Source organism: Protopterus annectens, chromosome 10.part0 (assembly GCF_019279795.1).
Source record: "Protopterus annectens isolate FY-2018-M chromosome 10.part0, PAN1.0, whole genome shotgun sequence".
Taxonomy (NCBI): domain Eukaryota; kingdom Metazoa; phylum Chordata; order Ceratodontiformes; family Protopteridae; genus Protopterus; species Protopterus annectens.
The window spans coordinates 74,555,660-74,575,729 of record NC_056744.1 but is presented as its reverse complement, the minus strand read 5'-3'; the positions used below and the strand labels follow the sequence as shown (position 1 = coordinate 74,575,729).

General features: G+C 39.2%; 1 protein-coding gene across 1 annotated transcript in view; it reads left to right on the top strand.

The window, feature by feature from the left end:
• The window catches only part of NUP85 (nucleoporin 85), a 1,184,651-nt gene that overhangs the window by 706,713 nt on the left and 457,868 nt on the right, over window positions 1–20,070 (top strand). Inside the window, exon 12 of the mRNA XM_044085035.1 lies at window positions 16,226–16,309. Within this exon, the coding sequence (XP_043940970.1) occupies window positions 16,226–16,309 (84 nt within the window). The remainder of the gene's footprint in view (window positions 1–16,225; window positions 16,310–20,070) is intronic.

Sequence of the window (20,070 nt, the reverse complement as noted above, 5' to 3'; positions counted from 1 at the left end):
TCAGTCTTTACCATGTCTGTGCATGTGTGTGTGTGTGTGTGTGTGTGTGTATGTATATATATATATATATATATATATATATATATATATGTATGTATATATATATATATATATATATATGTATATATATATATATATATATATATATATATATATATATATATATATATGTATATATATATATATATATATATATATATGTATGTATATATATATATATATATATATATATATATATATATATGTATATATATATATATATATATATATGTATGTATATATATATATATGTATGTATATATATATATATATATATATATATATATGTATATATATATAGATACACACACACACACACACACACACACACACACACACACATATACATAAATACATACACACCTGTTCCTGTGTTGTTTGAGTGACCCCACGGTCTCCTTTTCCTGCCCTTGTAAATCACAGAAAATGTCAGACAGTCATTCATGCCAGGTGTTAAGAGTTGCAGATGTTACATAATTCAGAATATTCATAGTATCTCTGGTGTCTCGTGGCACCTCCCCACATCCCTGCTTAGTGCCATGAAAGATCAGTTGCAGGCAGATGCTAACCCAGTCATGCATCATCACACCAAGCATCTTAACGATGCAAATGAATAGAGCCTATAATTTCCTTAACACTGATGTACAATTTCTCCTCCATAATGTGCTGCAAAATAAATAAATAAATAATAATAATAGAATCTTATTTAGTTGATATTTGTGATTTTTAAAACAACCTTTAGGAAGTCAGGCTGTGGTGCCCTACCTAGTGAAGAAGTCTACAGTAAGCATGACCTGCCGTTGATAAAGCCAAACTGAAAACTGTCCTGTGTTTTGGAGGTTCCCTATATCCTTATTGATTAGTTCCATGAGAAGTCTTTCCATGGCTTTGCGTATGACGCTGGTCAGATTTATGGGTCTGTAATTGCCTGTGTTTGTGAAAGGTACCCCCCTTATGCTGGAAAATGACTGTAACTGTTCTCCATTCTCTTCGTACAAAATCTGTGTGGAGTCTGAGGTTGAACAGTGTTGTTTGGGGGTGAGATTGACTAAATTGTGCTTCCTGCTATTTAAGATGCTTCCAAGGATATTCTCAGGACTCATCGATGTAGTATTTTTAGCTTTTGATAGTGCTTTTACAACTTGGTGTTGTGTGATAGCTGGAAATGAGCCAGTTTCAAGTATGTCTTGAGGGACAGATGGAGGGGAGAGAAGGGTGAAGTTAGAGCTGAATTAATTGGCCAGTAGGTTAGCTATGTCTTCAGCCTCCATGTAGGTAACATGGATTTGGTGGTGATAACAAACTTGCCAGTGTGTCACTTAGAAGTTGGAAGTTTAGAAATTTCTCTAAGACAGACAGACCTTGGGTGGATGGGATCTCTGGTTTCAGTTTTAATTTGAAGGAGATTGCTTTACAGTCAGGCCTAATAATTGACAAAGATATGCAAGAAATGGTACAAAATGCCCCCATATTAGAAATGACAAAATGCAAGATGTTTCCCTGTGGGTAATTTTTCTAGGGTGTTTATTTTGACAAAGTCCAGAAATCGCTGTGCTTGAGCACTTGTGGTTGTGTAGGTTTCCAGGTTTATAGCTGAATAGTTTCTGAATTAAAAAAAAACAAAATGAACAGTCTCAGCAAACCCCTGGTAATAGTTGCTTAACAAACAATGGCAAGGATGCTCCAGAAAGAAATAAAGGACCCCCCCCAAAAAAAAAACCAAGGACAGCCCAAAAAGTCAGTTTGACTATTCACTTCTACTAATTCCAATCCCTTACCATCCTGTCAATCTTTTAAATCTATTCCACAATCCAAATTTGCATCTATATGGAATCAGACTGTTTTGGACAGGTGGATACTTAGAATTATCCAACAATGTTATAAATGTGAGTAGGAGTCCCTCCCTCCTTTTAAGGGATTCCCACTCCTCCTGCAAGTCAAGTTTCCCTATTTCTTCCATGTTTTTCAAAATATGCTGTCTCGGGGAGGATCTTAGAAATAGTGTCATCAGATCTTCTGGGAACATGTTTGCATTCAAGATTTGTCCTTGTGGCAAAGAAAGTAGTAACATGGAACCTGTATTGCACCTTTTCTTTCTCAACCTTTTTTTGTCAAAGTCCCAAAATTCAAAATGCTATCCCTTAATTCCCTATTACAACTTATTTGTCTTCTAAGTTAACCTGGTAACGCTGCTCTTCAATGAGGCCTGTAATCATATTCCAGTTCACAAAGAGTTTAGGCTTTTCCTGAGATGCTTTGAATTTGGCTGACGTTTCCAGTTCTCTGCATTACCCTTTGGGCTTTCTACAGCATCAAGGGTATTTGCAAAATGCCAGCCTCCTACAGTAGCTCATTGCTGGATGCAGGGTATTCACGTTTTTTCCATATTTGGATGACTATCTTATCTTTGCAGAGTCTTGCTAGAATGTCAAGAACCCCTTTTCTGGTCAAAGATCTTTTTATCAGTCTGGTATTCAAATTAAGCATTCAACAATGTTGTCTTAGTGCTGCTCATAGAATAGTTTTTCTGTAATGTCTACTGGATACTTCTACCCAAGAAAATGCATACCTCTACTTAGAGCAGTTACTGAGGTTTTCCAAGCAATGTACAGTTTCTGCCAGGGATTATCTCAGGATCCTGAGATGAATGACTTCTATGATTGTCATGATACCTTTAAGTCAACTAGATGTGAGAAAAATTTAATGGTTCCATAAATCAGTCTAGTCTCTGCACCAACACCTTCTGATTTTTCAGGTTCTAGTCCTGGGATTTGTAAAAAGGCAGTTAAAGTGGTGGAGGGACCATTTAATTCTAAACCCTGGTCTCCCCTCTTCTCCTCCAGCTCTGATTTAGTCCATTACAACAGGTGCCTCAGACTTTGCTTGGGAAGCTATAGCTGTAGGGGTAAAGTTGCATCAGCTGTGGGACATTCAAGACAGACAAAGGCACACGTGTCAGAATTTTTGCCAACATCTGCATTTTCTTTAGTCCCTAGGGCCTCTTCAAGTCAATACAGATAATGCCATGGTGATGTGGTAAATAATCAGGGGCTTCAGATCATACACTCCCCCATCAGTGGTGGCATGGGATTTTGCAAATCAGCAAAATCTTTACCTGCAGTCAGCATGCATTCTATCAGAGCAAAACACTATAGCAGACAAGCTGAGTAGTAGCAGGGTGGACCCTCACAAGTGGATATTGAACCAAGGGGATCTTTCAGTAATTAGTCCAAAGCTACACAAATACATTTGTTTGTCTCCAGACAGAAAGACAACTAAAAAAAGTCTGCTTCAGGATTCCTTGCAGGCAAGCAAGCTTGGAAGACAGATGATTTTTTATTCCTTTGAATGAAAATGTTTTTCTGTGCCTTTTCACCCTTTCCATACCATATCCAGGCTTATTCTGAAAATTCAGGCAGCCTCACCAAAGATAATTGTAGTGACACCCCTGTCCCCCCTTGGGAAGCAGCGGTGGTTCTTCCTTCTTTGGGAATTGGCCTAGGGGAATTAACACAGACTTTCACACAATTTGCACAAAAATGGGGTTGTTTGATAACACTCTGCCCTGAAATCTTTTCAGCTGACTGCCTGGATGATAGAATTTTGATACTTTTTAGGCACCTTTTTTTCTGAGGACATGCAGCAGGTACTAATGAAGGCAAAGAAACCTATTACTAGGAAATCATATATTTGTGAGTGGAAAATATTTTCTAGCTGGTGACTTAGCAAGAAAAGGTGCTTCAACAAAGTATTAGTTTATGGGTGTACACACTTGTGCAACCAGCTTATTGTACGTTTTTTATTTTTTATATTTTTCCCCTAACAGATTTGTTTTTCAATTGAATTGTACAGGTTATAGGTCACATTAAAGGTGGGAAAAGTTTTGAAATTTTATATTGTGGTCTCATTTTTTATATCACAAAAACCTGGCATTTTAACAGGGGTGTGTGTACACTTTTTATATCCACTGTAGGTAAAAGGAAGCGATTCTTAGTCTGCTACATCAACAGATAAGTGGTGCTAGCATCTGCCCTTTAGCCTTTCATTTTAAAGTACATGGCAGAACTGTTTGACTAGAATTTGGAATGTCTCCATTAAGGTCTATTTATCTGCTGCCTCCTCTTGCTTTAGTCACTTATCACCATAGCTTCTCTGCTTCAGAAATCGCATTTTTTTCATTAAGGGCCCTTTGTCCTAGGTCTGCCAAGAAACCTGTACTTCCCCCTTGGGAATCTGAATTTCATCATTGAAAAGCCAACTTTTTCTCAGTTTGAGCCCTACCAGTCAGTAGAACTTGAATTTCTTTCTTAGAAAACTAAATTTTGGTGGATGCTACCTCTAGAAGAATCTCTGAGCTACAGGCCTTGAAGCCTAAAAAAATATATGCAGCATTCCATAGTAGTATGGTAACCTTTCCTTCTTCCTCCCTCCCTGACTAGGGTCATTTTAAAGCTGATCTTAGATAAAGCCTTCAATTTACCTTTTACTGTAATCTCCAGAACAAAAGAGAGAGGGTGCTGCAGTGGCAGCTTGGATATTACACCAACATAATCAAAGAATTCAGACAATCAGACCAGCTGTTTCTCCTTTATCTTGGGAGGCCAGGCAGACGTTTAACTAAGCAGACAGTTGCTAACTGGCTACTTCACTTTCTGCTGAAGTTGTAATGGTGAGAACAGGTGACAGCCTCAACTATATCACTGTAGAGTTTTTTTTTCCAGGAACATCTCAGCATCAGGTGTCTGAAAACAGTTATTTGGAGCACAATTTAATTGCTTTATAAATATTGCAAGTTAGATATTTGCCTTAGAAACAGTGCAAGTTTGTGACCTCACTTCTCCAGGATAGATATTTGTTTGATCTGAAGTAGTTAACTTCATTTGATCATCAACCTGTGGGTTTTGGGTCCGACATGGATCCAAGCAGGCAGCTTTCCAAGCTAAGATCCAAGCTCCTTTCCTTACCCATACTACACTGCAAACTCCTTCCAACCCCTAGATCTCATTTGCCGCGGCTTTGCCAAGACGTGATCTCTGAGCTCCAGGCAGGTTGAGTAGGGTTTCCTTACTTCAACTGTTAAAAAGTTAGTTTTAATGCACATGTGTAGTGTTTACCTTCTCCTTTACCTCCCCACAGGTTTTCCGTTAAGAAAAGGTACAAAAATTATTTTATTTATTTATTTTATTTTACATTTGTTGACCGGGCTAGTCCAACTGGATACATGTCCATTTTCAGTAGAGGCCCAGGGGGATAAGCTCCAAAATTAAGCTAATAAAACAGTACAGCAAAACTAAAAATTATTTGAAATACATTGTTGATGGAGATTTACATCAAAAGGCTAAATTTAAAGCAATTGACTACAGAGTTTAACAAAAACAATACAGTACTATTTACATGGTAAAGGGTTAGACATTCATCATAAGGCAGGTTAGGAAAGAAGTAAGGATTGAAATAAAAGTATTACAGTTGATTAATAAAGTATATCTCTAAGATAATAAAAAAGTTTGCATATATACACCTAAACAATACTGTCAAAGTAAAAAGATTGTTACTCTATATACAAGGTGGAGCAGTAGTGCTCACAGCTAGATGAGTGTTACAAAGTACATACTCATAAGGTAGTTCCCTGAGAAAAACTAGACTTAAAATTGGGAAAAAGGGGAGGATTACTAATCCTACTTTAAGGGCAATGGGAGAGAGGTAAACAGTAACAATATACTGGGTGAGTGTTAGTCTGGGTTGGTACATGGGCATAGCCATTGTGTCTTTAGTAGAATTTTTAGTTGGATTTTGAAGAGTGGTAATGATGATAATGATGTAAGTTTGCTAGGAAGCCTATTCCAAATCTTCCCCACAGAATTAGAGAAAAGAGAATCACCTGCTTTGTTGTGGGATTTCTGAATGGTAACCAGAGATTTATTTGCTCAGCGAAGGGTAGTAAGATTTACATAGGGGGGAGATGAGGCTACAGAGAGTAGGAGTATTACTAGGATGGTACAGAATCCTATGGATGATGGTGAGTTGTTGAAATATCAGCTGGTTTTGCAGTTCTAGCCATCCCAGCTGTTTGAGATTCAGGCAGTGGTGAGTTCTAAATGGAGAACCTGTAGCAAATTTGGCAATGTTGTTATAGGAGGTTGCCACCTTAATAAGGTTGCTTTTGGAAAGATTAGTATGAATGGGGGAGGCATAGAGGATGGTAGAAATCAGATGGGTATGGGCAATGGTAGTTCTGGCTTCAGGGGTAAGGAAAGGTTTTATCCTATACAGAGAACCAAGTTTTCTGTTTAGTGATGTAATAGTAGAGTTGATATGCGAGTCAAAGTTAAGGCTGTGGTCAATTATTACACCTAAGAGTTTGGTAGTTGGGTCAGGAGCTGTGACAGTACCATTGTTGGATATAATGGAGAAATTTATTGGGGAGGATTTTAGAGTTGGAGTAAATAGCAATAGTTTTGTTTTTTTGGCATTTAGGAGAAGGCAACGTTGTAGGAACCAGTTTTCAACTAGGTTAAATACTGTTTGGGTGATGGATTGGAGTTCTGATGAAGAAGAGGCATTACAAATTAGTGTGGAGTCATCTGCATATTGTATGCAGGTAGCTAGAGGAAGATTTATACTAAGATCATTGATGAAAATGGAGACGAGGAGAGGTCCCAGGATAGAGCCTTGAGGGACACCAAGGGTAATAGGGAGATGTGTGGATAGTTTTTTTTCCCAAAGGGCAGCTTGCTGTCTATTATGCAAGTAAGAGTTGAACCATTTTAATGTCTGTGTGTTGAGTGAAAGTGATTTTAGTATGTTCAGAAGTAGTTGATGGTTAAACATGTCAAAAGCTTTAGATAAGTCAATAAAGAGTGCATAGGACCATGGTATTATTATGATGTTTGTTAATGCAGTCAGAGAAGGATAGGAGAGCAGTGGTAGTACTATAGAAAGGTCTAAAACCATGCTGACAGTCTGCTAGTAAGTTATTTTGGAGAAGGTGATCCAGAAGTTGTTGATGGATGCATTTTTCCATGATTTTGGCTAAAGGAGAAAGTAGGGCTTTGTGGTTTTGTTAGTGTAGGCCTCCCTTTCCCACCTTTGCTGTGTGTGGTGTGATTGTAGGTGGTGCTTTAGTTAGCCTTATTTTTTGTTGTGGGGATTGAGATGGGCCCTCAAAAGCCGACTTTCTCAAAATGCACAGTGTGTGGCTATAAGTTGTCTCCGGCTGATGGCCACACACTGTGCGTCTTGTGTTTGGGGGTTCCCCACCTTTCTTCATGCTGCAAAATCTGTGCAGCCTTTAATCCACGGGCCCTGTGGGACCGCAGGACTAAGTTAATTTTAGCTGGGCTTCTCTGGGCAGAAGCTGTTTCTTCCTCTTCTCCTTTCTCTACGTCCACGGCTGTGGCCGTATCAGCTTCAGGTCCTCCTCCCTTGTCTGGGACTCACACTCTCGTATCAAAACAGGGTGACAGAGGCCAGGAAGGAAAAGCATAGGGAGAGAGAGAGAGAGCGAGAGAAAAGAATAGGGGTTGTAAGAGACCAGCGGCTCTGTCGGATCTATCGGGTCCTCCTATTGAAGTTTTCGCTACCCCGGTCAAAACTTCTAAGCTGTCTTCCCTTTGGCTCCGATCCCCTAGATTTTCTCCGGTGCCAGAGGAGGAGGAGGAGGTTCGGCCTGCTTCAAGGTCGTCCACGCATCAGCCCTCTCGGCCGGTGTTGGTGGCATCCTCCAGATCTACAAGAAGCCTCTCAGAGGCTAACATGGACCGGATGATAAGGTTTGTACAGACTCAGTTGCAGATGGGAGTGTTGCTGGCTCTCTCTCCCGCCGGAGTGGGGAGTTGGGCTCCGATGTTTGCCCCGATAGCTCCTTCTCCAATCCATACCCGGGTTTCGTGGTCCCTGGACCCAAGGAGCCCCAGAGTCAGGGGGTCGTCACCGATGGTTCCCCCAACCTCAACGCTGGCCATGCCCTGGAGTATATCAGATCCTATGGCTTCAGATCCAAGCTCTCGGAGCCATGATTTGGGCATCGGGTCCGGGCGGATGCGTGTGTCATCGGCTCTATTGGCGGGATATACCATTCTTATGGGTCCGTCTGTTCCGGGTTCGGCTCCGATCCCTTCATCGTATCCGAGGGGCACGGTTACTCATTCTTCTAGTTTTAGAGAAGCCGGTCCCCCTTCAGCCTTCAACATTGTGGAGAGAGTTCTCTCAGGAGGATTGAGACCCCTCATTCGGAGTCCGTCCCTGCTCCCACGCTGCTGAGTGTGTCTTCTGTCATCCTGTTCTCTCAGAGACAGCCTGTGTCTGCTACGCCCCAGACGGTTCCCCTTGAGGAATATGAAGCTGTTTGTGACCCCCGAGGAGATTCCTCGCAAGTGCAGCAGGAGGCACTTGGACTCCCCAGAGTCCCGCACAGAGGATACTGACTTGGAGGAAGGGGAAGGCTCCCCCAGATCACCTCCCGAGGATGTCTTATTTGGAGACTTAATGGAAATCCTGCGCCAGCAGGGAGGTTGGTCCACCCAAAAGCCTTCCTCGGACGAGTCGGTATTCCTGAAGGCATTCGACGCAGGCCCATCTACCTTTTGGATGTCCAACCCGGCTGATCCTCTGGTGGACCTCATTACCACCAGAGCTTGGAAGAAGACGGACACTGTAGAACCTATACCAAAAAGGCCAGACAAGATTTTGAGACCTCCTGTGGATTAGCCAGCATGGAGTAAGGGTTCCCCAGTCGATGCCATGGTGGTGGCAGCGGCCACTAAAAAGGAACTGGCTCAAGAGAGTTCCTCGGTCCATCCTCTGGACAAAGAGTCTAGGGCAATGGATCAACTCAAAAAGCGTATGCTTCAGCTACCTTTGCCATAAGGGCGCTGAACTATATGGCCCACATGATCACACTTCAGCGCGACCATGTGAAAGAGTACTCTGTGTCTCCCCAGGAGTCCATTTCGGACGAGGATAAACATTCATTCTCGGCACATATGGCCACTCTTAAGTCGATGACTAACACGTTCATGCACCTACTCTCTCATGCCACCAAGGGAGCCACTAGGGTGGCCGGGTCTGGCGTTGCCATGAGGCGTCACGCCTGGCTCCGGCTTTGCGGTTTTGCGGAACCTTTCAAGGCATCCTTCACGGATGCCCCTTATGACGGTTCAACCCTGTTCGGGAAGACTGTCCGAGATACGCTAGTCCAGAGTGAGGACGACGGGAAGACGCTGTCGGCTGTCGGGATCCGCTTCTCTAACCCTCAAAGATCCTTTTCCAGGAATCAGCGAGGGCAAAAGAAGGTGCGATTCCAGAAGTCTCAGTATTCCCTGGACACTCAGGACTCCTTTGCCCCAAGAGGCAGAGGGGGACATGGTGGATGTCGGTGCAGAGGGGGACTAAAGAATTTTGGGTCACGGGAACCATTCACGGATCGACCTGCGCAGCAGCCCTGAGGGGTTACCCGACTGATACACTCTGGAGGCAGTCGGGGGGTGTTTTTCGAAGCACCTAGCTCAGTGGGAGTCCATCATGTCGGACGGCTGGGTACTTCGGATAATATCCAGAGGTTATTCCATTCCCTTTCTGACCAGTCCCTTACCTCCAAAGCATCTCCCAGACGTTCCACCCGCTCAAAGGGAGGTAGCAGCTATGGAAATAGAAAAGCTTCTAAACAAAAGAGCAATCCAGCCAGTCCCCTCAGATCAGTTCGGGTCAGGCATCTATTCCAGGTTCTTTTTGGTGCCAAAAAAGACAGGGGACTTGAGGCCGATTCTCTACCTATCCACATTGAACTTTGTCTGTTGCCAAGGAGAAGTTCTGGATAGTCACCTTACAATCCATTCTGCCATTCTTGCAGGAGGAAGACTAGATGTGCTCTGTAGACTTCAAGGATGCATACTTACCACATCATGATGGACAGACGATCCAGGAGATTTCTCCACTTTCAGCATGGAGCCAATCACTACCAGTTCAAGGTCCTACCCTTGGGTCTCACCACAGCCCCCAGGGTGTTTCCCAAAGTCGTGGCAGTTGTAGCGGCCCACCTGAGACTTCAGGTCATTCAAGTCTTTCCGTACCTAGGTGATTGGCTCTTCACTGCCCCCTCTAGGCATCTACTTGTTTAAGCCAGAAAGTTTTTCCTTCAACTGTCAGATTTACTGGGTATCACGATAAACATTGCAAAATCCTCTCTTCAGCCCGTTCAGATTCTGGACTTCATAGCAGCAAGAATAGATTCTCTCAAGGCCAAGGTATTTTTGACTTCGGACAGACTTCGGAGCCTGACCATTCATGTATTGGCACTTTTTCAGACATCCTCACCCCCAGCAGAACTAGTTCTGCGGGCTTTAGGGTCTATGACAGCAGCTGTAAATACGGTTCCTTCTGCACGTTTACACATGAGAGTGTTACAGTGGACGTTACAAGTTCAGCGGTCTCTGTTATACCAGCCCTTAGGTTACTTGATTTCTCTACGCAAGGTGTGCAAGACTTAGCTGGTGGCTCCAATCCCAGGATCTTCAAGAAGGACGCCCCTTTATTGTGACCCCACCCCAAGCCACGGTGACCACGGATGCCTCCCGTCTAGGGTGGGGGGGACACTGCTCGGGCAGGACTGTCTAAGGCATGTGTTCCCTGAATGAGACTGTTCTGCATATCAATGTTCTACAGATGAGGACGGTCCTTCCTTCATGCTTCTCTTCCTCTGGGAATGATTGCAATTCAGTCAGACAACATGTTAGTGGTCTGGTATATCAGCAAACAGGGATGAACCAGGTCCTACCCGCTTTGTCGAGAGGCCATGAGAGTGTGGGAATGGGCAATCTTCACCAACTGTTTTCTGATAGCAACACACATTCTGTGTTGTTCCAACATTTTGGTGAACAAACTGAGCAGGACTATCCTTTTACCCTATGAGTGGTCTCTGAACCCTTGTGTAGCAGAACAGATCTTCCTCAAGTGTGGTCAGCCTTGCTGCAATCTCTTCACATCGCTGTCCAACGTGAAATGCAGCGAGTTCTTCCCTGTGATTCCTCCACGAGGGGAAGCCCCCAGAGACACTCATGTCCATGCTTGGCCAACTGGTGGTCTTTATGTGTATCCCCCGCTACCTCTAATGACATAATTCTTGCAGAAAGCCCATCTGTTGGGGAGCAGGATTATCCTCATAGCCCCATTCTGGCCTCGTCAAGTTTGGTTCCCTTGCCTACGGTCTCATCTAGTAGCTCCGCCTTGGATCTTAGATCCCATTCCGGATCTCATTTGTCATCCCTCCGGAATTCCTCCTCCGAATCTGGACAGCCTCAAGCTTACTGCTTGGTTGCTTAAGTTCCTCTAATTGCCAGGACTCCCGGACTCTCTTCTCCTGTTAAGTCATTCTGGTGGTGATGCACAAGTCATCCACCCGAACGGTGTACCGTAGTAAATGGATGCGTTTTTCCATCTGGGCTTCTCAGAGAAATTTGGATCCGTTTAATGCCCCAATTCCAGCGATCATAGAATTTCTGTCTCAGATTTTCCAGCAGGGGGTCAGCTCTTCCACTGTTAAGGTCCATCTGGCAGCTATTTCCCACTTTCATGTAGGAGAAATTCAGGTTCACTAGCTGCTTCTAGGATTTGTAAGACTCTCATCAAAGGCCCGTTTTTGCTAAGACCTCCAATTAAGCATCCTTCCCCTCCGTGGGATTTGATCTTGGTTCTTCAGGCCTTAGTTGCGCCTCCGTTCGAACCAGCAGAGTCAGTTAATTTAAAATTTTTGTCTTGGAAGATGGCCTTCCTGGTGGCTGTCACTTCAGCTAGGAAGGTGTCCGAACTTCAAGACTTGTGTATAAAACCCCTATACTTAATTTTTCATAAGGACAGGGTTTCTTTAAGGACAAATCCTTCTTTCCTTCCTAAAGTTGCTTCAGAGTCAAATATCAGTCAGTCTATTAATCTCCCAGTATTTTTCCATAATTTTCAAAACAAAGAGGAATACAAACTTCATTTGCTGGATTTCCACAGACAGCTATGCTTTTATTTACATAGGACTAAACCCTTTTGTAAGTCTGATCAGTTATTTGTTTCCTTTGCCAAGCCCTTTTTGGGGAAACCAGTTTCTAAGGTGACTATTGTTAGATGGATTTCACTTTGTATCCTGCAAGTGTACAGGGTTCATGCTCATTCTACTCATTCTATGGCTATTTCAGCTGCTTTCTGGTCCAGAGTTTCTCTGGATGACATTTGTTCAGCGTCTACCTGGGCTTCCTCTCACACTTTTATTACTCATTATAAGCTAGACATGTTATCTAGAGGAAGGGCTTCTTTTGGTTCTGCAGTGCTCCGGAATATCCTTCCATAAGGGCCTCCCAAGGTTTTTTGGTAGCTCGGTACTCTGTCCCACAAGTTGATGATCAAATGAAGTTAACTACTTCAGATAAAGACATTATGTACTCACCATAACGTTCCATCTGAGTAGTTAGACTTTGTTTGTCATAAACCTTCCATCCCTCCTTCCCCCTGACCGTGGTCGTTTGCGATAGTACTTGGACTTAAACTTATTGGGTATTATAAGCTTAGTCTGTGTGAACAGGTCAGGTTATTTCTCTTGGGTTGATGTGTGTCACGTTGTGGGTGGCAAACTCGATCTGAGGGTTGGAAGGAGGTTGCACTGTAGTATGGGTAAGGGGAGGAACTTGGAGCTCAGATTTTAGCTTGGAAAGCTTTCGGCTAGGATCCATGTCTGATTCGAAACTCACAGGTTGATGACAAATGAAGTCTAACTACTCAGGTGGAACGTTATGGTGAGTACATCACTTCTTTTTTCATTTGTTGGCCGTGGAAGTCCAGCTAAGTGTAAAACCCTTTTTTTTTAGTGGAGGCCCATGAGAAAAGCTTCATTAATGTAATATAATACGTAATATACAATGTAAAGTGACACAGATAACTTGAACAGTAGTGTCTTCTTTGATGGTGCAGTATTAGAAAATCATACATAGTAGCATATTAGCAGGGTTCACATTACATAAAAGCCTATTATATACAACTATAGTTTCACACTGGTACAATCACAATATTGTTTTGAAGTAGAGTAAGTTGTATACAAGCATTTGTAGTAGAATAGCTGTAAACATGGGTGTACATAAATAAACATATATATCTATATTAAAGAAGAAGTTAAACAAGTTATTCAGGTTGCATTAGCGAAATATGACATTTAGGTTGTCCTAGTGTTAATAAGTATATATAGATAAGAGATTTATTTCTTTGCTTGCTTGTTTGTTAATAAGATAGATCCATTGGTCTGAGGACCCTTTCCAGGAACAGCCTGGACAACAGAGATTTATTTTTTTGCTTGCTTGTTTGTTAATAAGATAGATCCATTGGTCTGAGGACCCTTTCCAGGAACAGCCTGGACAATGAGGCTTGGGTAATGAGGCAGAATAATCACATAAAGTGAAAGTGATATTTTCTTATTTTTTTCATATAGTAAATGATAATGTCAACTACATAACATTAACACAGTTGTATCATGTGCAGTTCAAGTTCAAATGTAGTCCACTTCTATGGTCTGAAATCAGACTTTTCCTGGCTATAAAAAAACAAGTAATCTCTGTGGTATCCTGGAAGTCTCAAACAACCCACTAAACAAGTATAGTGGGTCCAAAAACAAAACAGTGTAAGAAACTTCTCTATGTGGAAGATTTTCAGTCCATATATCTCTAGTTAATCACTGTATATTAATCAGATCAGACAATAGTAGTAGACGTAGCGAACCTAAACTCGTCTTAAGTCAAAAAAATTAAAAATATATATAATTTGAAATATTGTACAGAATTACTAAGTATTCGAAAGTAATCCAAGCAAGGCAGGCAGTCTGTTTCCAGTCGAAAATCCTTTATTAAGTACACAGACAAGCGATCCAAATAAAACGAAAGTAGAGTAATAGTTTCCTCGCAAGCTTTCTAAATTGATGTATACTTTTTATGAGGCACAGGAGTGGTTTATTGTGCTATAAAGCAAAGTGTTATTGATACACATGTTAAATTCACATCCCTTCCCCCATCAGTGTGACATCCGAGCTGGTCCTGCCCTACTTAGTAGCTGTCATAATAATATAACTCTTATGTACTTTAAATAAAATATATAATGATGTGGTTCCTCTTATTTAACCAGATTATTAAGTAGATTATTAAGTCAGATCCTGGATCGCATAGACATGGGTAATCTTGAAGGAGACATCCCGAATATTTTGCAGAAACATGAACTCGTGGCAATTAAAGCTGAACTGTTTTAGGAAGCCTGGACTAAACTACTACTGTTCAATTAAAAGTGTACTGGAACTTAGAAAATTGCCACATTGTTTACATGACTAAGTTTATTTTATTTTATTTTACCAGTTGGTTTTTAAATACCATTTTAAATCAGTTTTAATTTAAGTGTATATTTTGTTTTCATCGTCATACATTTTTTTTCTTGTTCTCTTTTTTTCCACTTTATTCAAAATGATGTGTAATAACAATACTAATTATACAATAATATTTTTATAGATAGTTTTTAGGGTTCTTATACACAGACCTGAAGAAGTCAAGAAGGATGAAAGTGATCTTTGTTAACAATAGTTTATGAAAATAGAATATGATTTTTACAATTGATGTTTTACATGCAGAGTGTATATGTATACGTTTATATATATTTTTTGATCACAAGATGGACTAAGGTTGATATATTTTCAGCCTTGTAGTATATTGTCTTGGATAAAGTCACAGACTTAATGATCTACTTAATAATGTGGTTAATATGAGGTACCACATCATTATAAATTTTATTTAAAGTACATAAGAGTTGTATTATTATGACTGCTACTAAGTAGGGAAAGACCAGCTCGAATGTCACACTGATGGGGGAAAGGATGTGAATGTAACATGTGTACCAATGACACTTTGATTTACAGCACACTAAACCACTCCCTTACCTGACAAAAAGTATATATATATTTAGAAAGCTTGTGAGAAAACTATTACTCAATTTTTGTTTTACTTGGATCGCTTGTCTGTGTATTTAATAAAGGATTTTCGACTGGAAACAGACTGCCTCCCTTGCTTGAATTGCTTTCGAATGCTTAGTAATTTTGTAAAATATTTCAAATTGTATATTTTTTATTATTTTTTTGACCTGACAAGTTTACGTTCGCTACTTCTACTAGTATGTCTGATGTGATTAATATACAGTGATTAACTAGAGATATATGGACTGAAAATCTTCCACACAGAGAAGTTTCTTACACTGTTTTACTTTTCCTTGCTAGCTAACCTCTTTATTACTGTTCCCACATATTAGGAATTCTGCTGGGGCAGTGATCTTTATGATACTTATAGTTCAGTTAAGTGAGGATACAGATGATTATTCCGGATCACATACAGTGATGTTGCAGCTTAGAAGTCATAGTCACGGTTGTTAATCAATTTGAAACTGTTGTTTTGTTGACTAGGCCAGTAGCTCCTGCAGTAAGGGTATTATCTGTTATGACCAGGAAAGGTTTTGTTTGTTAATATTACTTCCTGAGAGCTTGGAAACTTACAAGGTGAAGGTGTCAAACAAAGGTCTGTGGGCTTAATAGTTGAGACCTTCTCTTAGTCATTGTGATTATTTCCTAGCAGGAGAATTTTGCCTTATGTCTTCTGTGGCCAAATATTGAGCAGTTGTGGAGAAGCAAACTATGAAAAGGAATACAGCCATACCAGTGCCGTGGCATAGTCTCCAGGCATCCACTTTGTGTTACTGAACCTGTTTTTGTTCAAAGTTCACATTTGAAACTAAAGGATTTAGGGGAGATTGGTAAGAAGAGCAATATCTTAGTTCTAGCATTACCTTGGTTTGTGGATGGGGAATCTGCTGGTTCATAGCTAGTCTTGTGATGAGGCTGAGAGACATATTGTGTGTAGGAAGATGTGGCAAGAATGTTTTTTGAGTAAAGAGTGAGGGTGGGAGTGCTCTTACAGAGGCATCAACATTGATTCCAACTTTATTGGTAAAGTTATCCTGCTATATTGTATCTCCATTGTAGATTTCAAAGCAGAACATTTAGGTGTAGAATATGGTAGCCACGTTTTTACCAGCAAGTCAACAATGCTTGCAACATTTTTGGTGAAGTTCAGCTAGGGGAGAAACTAACCAAGAGTCCTGCTTCAGATAACCTTTTCTATTTTGTCTCTTGCAGTATCGCACTTAGTAACTGGTGGTTCGTAGCACATCTCACTGACCTCCTGTATCACTGTAAACCTCTTCAGTCCCACAATTTAAAGTAAGTTATGTAACCTTCACGTTATTTTATTTCACTTGTAACTCATCAAGGTTACTTCTTTATTTATGGCTTGTAAAGTAAAATTGTGCAAGGAGATGAACACTGACACTTTAAATTCAGATGTATTTGTGTTTGCTTGATAATAGCAAATGTGTTTCATGTAAAAGTGATCTGCATGATTGAATCTTTGAATTTGAGTTGATTTGTAGAGTAAATAGGGTAGTACTTGAAGTCTAATTTGACTGTAGCTGTGCTCTAATTTTTGAAATTCTTTGTAGTATTGGGGGTCCCTGATAAATTTAATTTTTTTTCTTCTTTTTTTTTTGCCCTTTTTACTGCTGTTTTTCTTTGCATTTTTGTCAACTTTGCAGATAAGAGAACAGGTATGAGCCATTATCGTATACCATTACTTTAGGGGGCGCAGTATAGCAAGTCTTCAGCCCTTCTCTGTATATCAGAATCCATGAAAATTGTTTTTTGTATCCAGTTGATTTTTGCCATCAGTAGCACTCAGAATGTTCAACACCAGGATACCCTTGCCACCTTTGGCTTTAAAGTCTGGCATTATTCCCCTCCTGCCACTTGAGGCTATGCAAGCTTATTTTATCATATTTACACTTCTTTGGGTTGTTCCTTCTTGGCCAACAGCGTCATTTCTGGAGTGACCCAAGGTAGTAGTCACACTTACTCAAGTTTAAGAGTAGATTCTGCTTGTCCACAGGACTGGATGTGGCATCATACTCTGTGCTTTATTGGTCATTTTCTGCAATATGCATTAATACCGTGACCCAAGTCAGCTCTGCACATGCACCGCTGTAATGAGGACTGCAACTAGCCCCATTTTGCATGCATGTGTCTATGTATGTACTACCCCTCCTGCTTAGAGTATTCATTTTGGTTGATGACCAAGCACGTGACATGATACTGTGCCCGTCTGTTCTACTTTCTGCCTCTAGTAGAAGCTACCAGCAAACTGAGTCTGGCTGCCTCCCTTCCCCCATCATAGGCTAGGCTCACTTTTACTCTCCTTAGACATCTCTTCTGGCATGTGGCTTGCTGATTGATCCTGAGTCATTTGGATCACTGTTAGGGTGCCCTAGTGCTGGCATATCTGGATCTTTAAAGTAACAGCTTCTGTAGGGATGTGGCATTATTTGCTTGGCACTTCCATATACAATGGTGAAGATACTCTTGGAAATGCTTGCTTATGGCAAGCATTCTGTTTCCCTTTTTTTGTATATCAGCCATTATTGATTCAGATTGCAGTAGCATAATTTTATACAAAATCATTCCTTACTCCTGACTAGCTTGATGTGATAAAAAAGCACCACTCAGATAAAAACAGTACTGCCTTTACATGAAACTCTGCAGATCTTTTGTTGAACCCACACTTTCTTGTTTTTAGCCTGGCCTTCGTTTGTGAATATGAAAATAGTCTTTGTGAAGTTGCGAGACTCTTCATGGCCATAGTCTTTCATTTACCATAATTTTTTGGTGTCACAATTTCTTTCCTTTCTTTGGTGATGTGTACATATCGTGTATCTTTTGTGTTGCAGTTGTCTGTGATCCTCATCTTTTCTTTATGAGGTACAGTGGTGTGAAGGAAGAAATGTGGTTTGAGACGTTGAACAAAAATAAAATGGTATTTCACATTGACTTCATACAGCACTAAAAAGAATAAATCCAATAATAGATGATTATTTCCAATTGATATTTCTGCAAAAAGTTGGAGCACATTATTCAGTTTAGGTAGTAAGGAAGTCTCAGTTGCATACTTAAAGGTGCTGTGGGTTAGTATATCACTTGGTCAGTTGCCACAGGAAATCTTAGTAAGGGTGATTTGAAGATAACCCTGTCTCAGTTAGTTAACAGAAATGTACAAGATACATTATAATTACCATGTAAATGTACATGGAAAAGCAGTTCAGTAAAAAATAGTTTGAAACTGTAGGAAGTAAGTTATATATTTACTTGCTTCCCCAGTGGCATTAATACTTTCATGCATTTAATATAACATTGCATAGTATAGTTTATTTAAAGGTAGCCAGTGCACTTTTTTTTTGCAGGGCTAAATGTTCATGTTTACAGAAACCCACTACCCATAATGCCCTTCCATCCTGTCAAATCCTCAGATCTCATTTGCCACTTGTTTCAGTCACACATGGTCTGCAAGACTCAGTGCAGTTTGTAGTGAATTTTTTGCAAGTACTTTTCAAATAAATGAATTTCAGTTTTTCACCTTCACTGTGTTTCCTTTTTATCTCTGTTATAGTCTATTGGCACCTTGTTTGCTGCCAGTTATATATTGGTAGTGTAGCCAATCCCGCCTTTTTCTTTTCCTTAAAAAAAAAATTATATATATATATACATATATATATGTGTGTGTGTGTATATGTATATATATGTGTGTGTGTGTATGTGTATATATATATATATATATATATATATATTTTTTATTATTTTTTAATTTTTTATTTTTGTTTAATTTATTTTTTAATATTTTATTTTTTTTTTTTTTATAATTTTTATAAATTTTTAAAATTTATTAAAATTATAAATTAAAAAATTAAAAAAATAAGAAATAAAAATAAAAAAAAAAAATAAAAAAAAATTAAAAAAAAAAAATTAAAAAAAAAAAAAATAGCAAAAAAAAAAAAAAAAAAAAATAAAGGTGGAAAAAATTTTAAAAATGAAAAAAAAATAATTTTAAATTAAAAAGGGGGAAAAAAATTTTAAAAAATGGAAAAAAAAAAAAAAAAAAAAAAGGGTTAAAAAAAAAAAAAGCTTTTTTTAAAAAAAATAATTTTTTTTATTTTATATATTTAAAAAAAGAAAAAAAAAAAAATAAAAAAAATTATAATTTTTTTATTTTTAATAATTTAATATAAATTTAAAAATTTTTATAATTTTTTTCTTTATAATTTTTTCTTTTTCTTTTTAATATATATTTTTTTTATATATATTATAATTTTTATATTATTTATATAATATTAAAATAATATTTTTAAATGTTTTAAAATATTTTTTTTATTTTTTTTTTGATTATACATAAATTATAAGTTTTTCTAAGATAATATTTAGTGTTTTTTTTTTTTATATTAAAATTGTTTTGTTTAAAATTTATATTTAATTTATATTTAATTGTTTTGTTAAAATGTTATAGGTGAATATTTTATAATATATTTATGTTCATATGGAATCTGTGATTTAAGCCTGTGAATGTGTTGTTAAACATTTAAATTTATTTGCTATCCGTAATTTTATTTTATTGTGCTTGATTAAAGTAACAGATATTAAAATTTTAGAGTCTCTTATCATATTTCTCTTGAAAGAGTCAAGCTCTGGCTTCTGGAGTCATTCGGGTAAGGAGCCTTGTTAGAATCTGCCCTCAATTCTATTATTTCCCTTCTAGGTTTAAGTCTTCAACGTACCATGATTTAAATTTCTGAGGTTTTATAAATTTTGAGGGGATCTATGGCTTTCCGGACATCCTCCGACGGCTATCCACGAGTAGAGCTGGGTTTTTTACCGCCAGTGGTCTTTTATTTGATTCTTGGTTAGTACTTTGTCATATTTTCAGGTGGTCAGTCCTCAATGGTTTCTTTATTCGGCCTGATGCGATGGAAAGGCAATTCTTTAGATTTAATCCTTCTTATGGCAGGATATGGTCTAACCTTTGCCCTGTTTAGTCTTAGGGTTGCAGTGCTGGGTTCAAGTCCCTAATTTCTTAGTACTAAAAATTTTACCTTTGTATTTGTGCG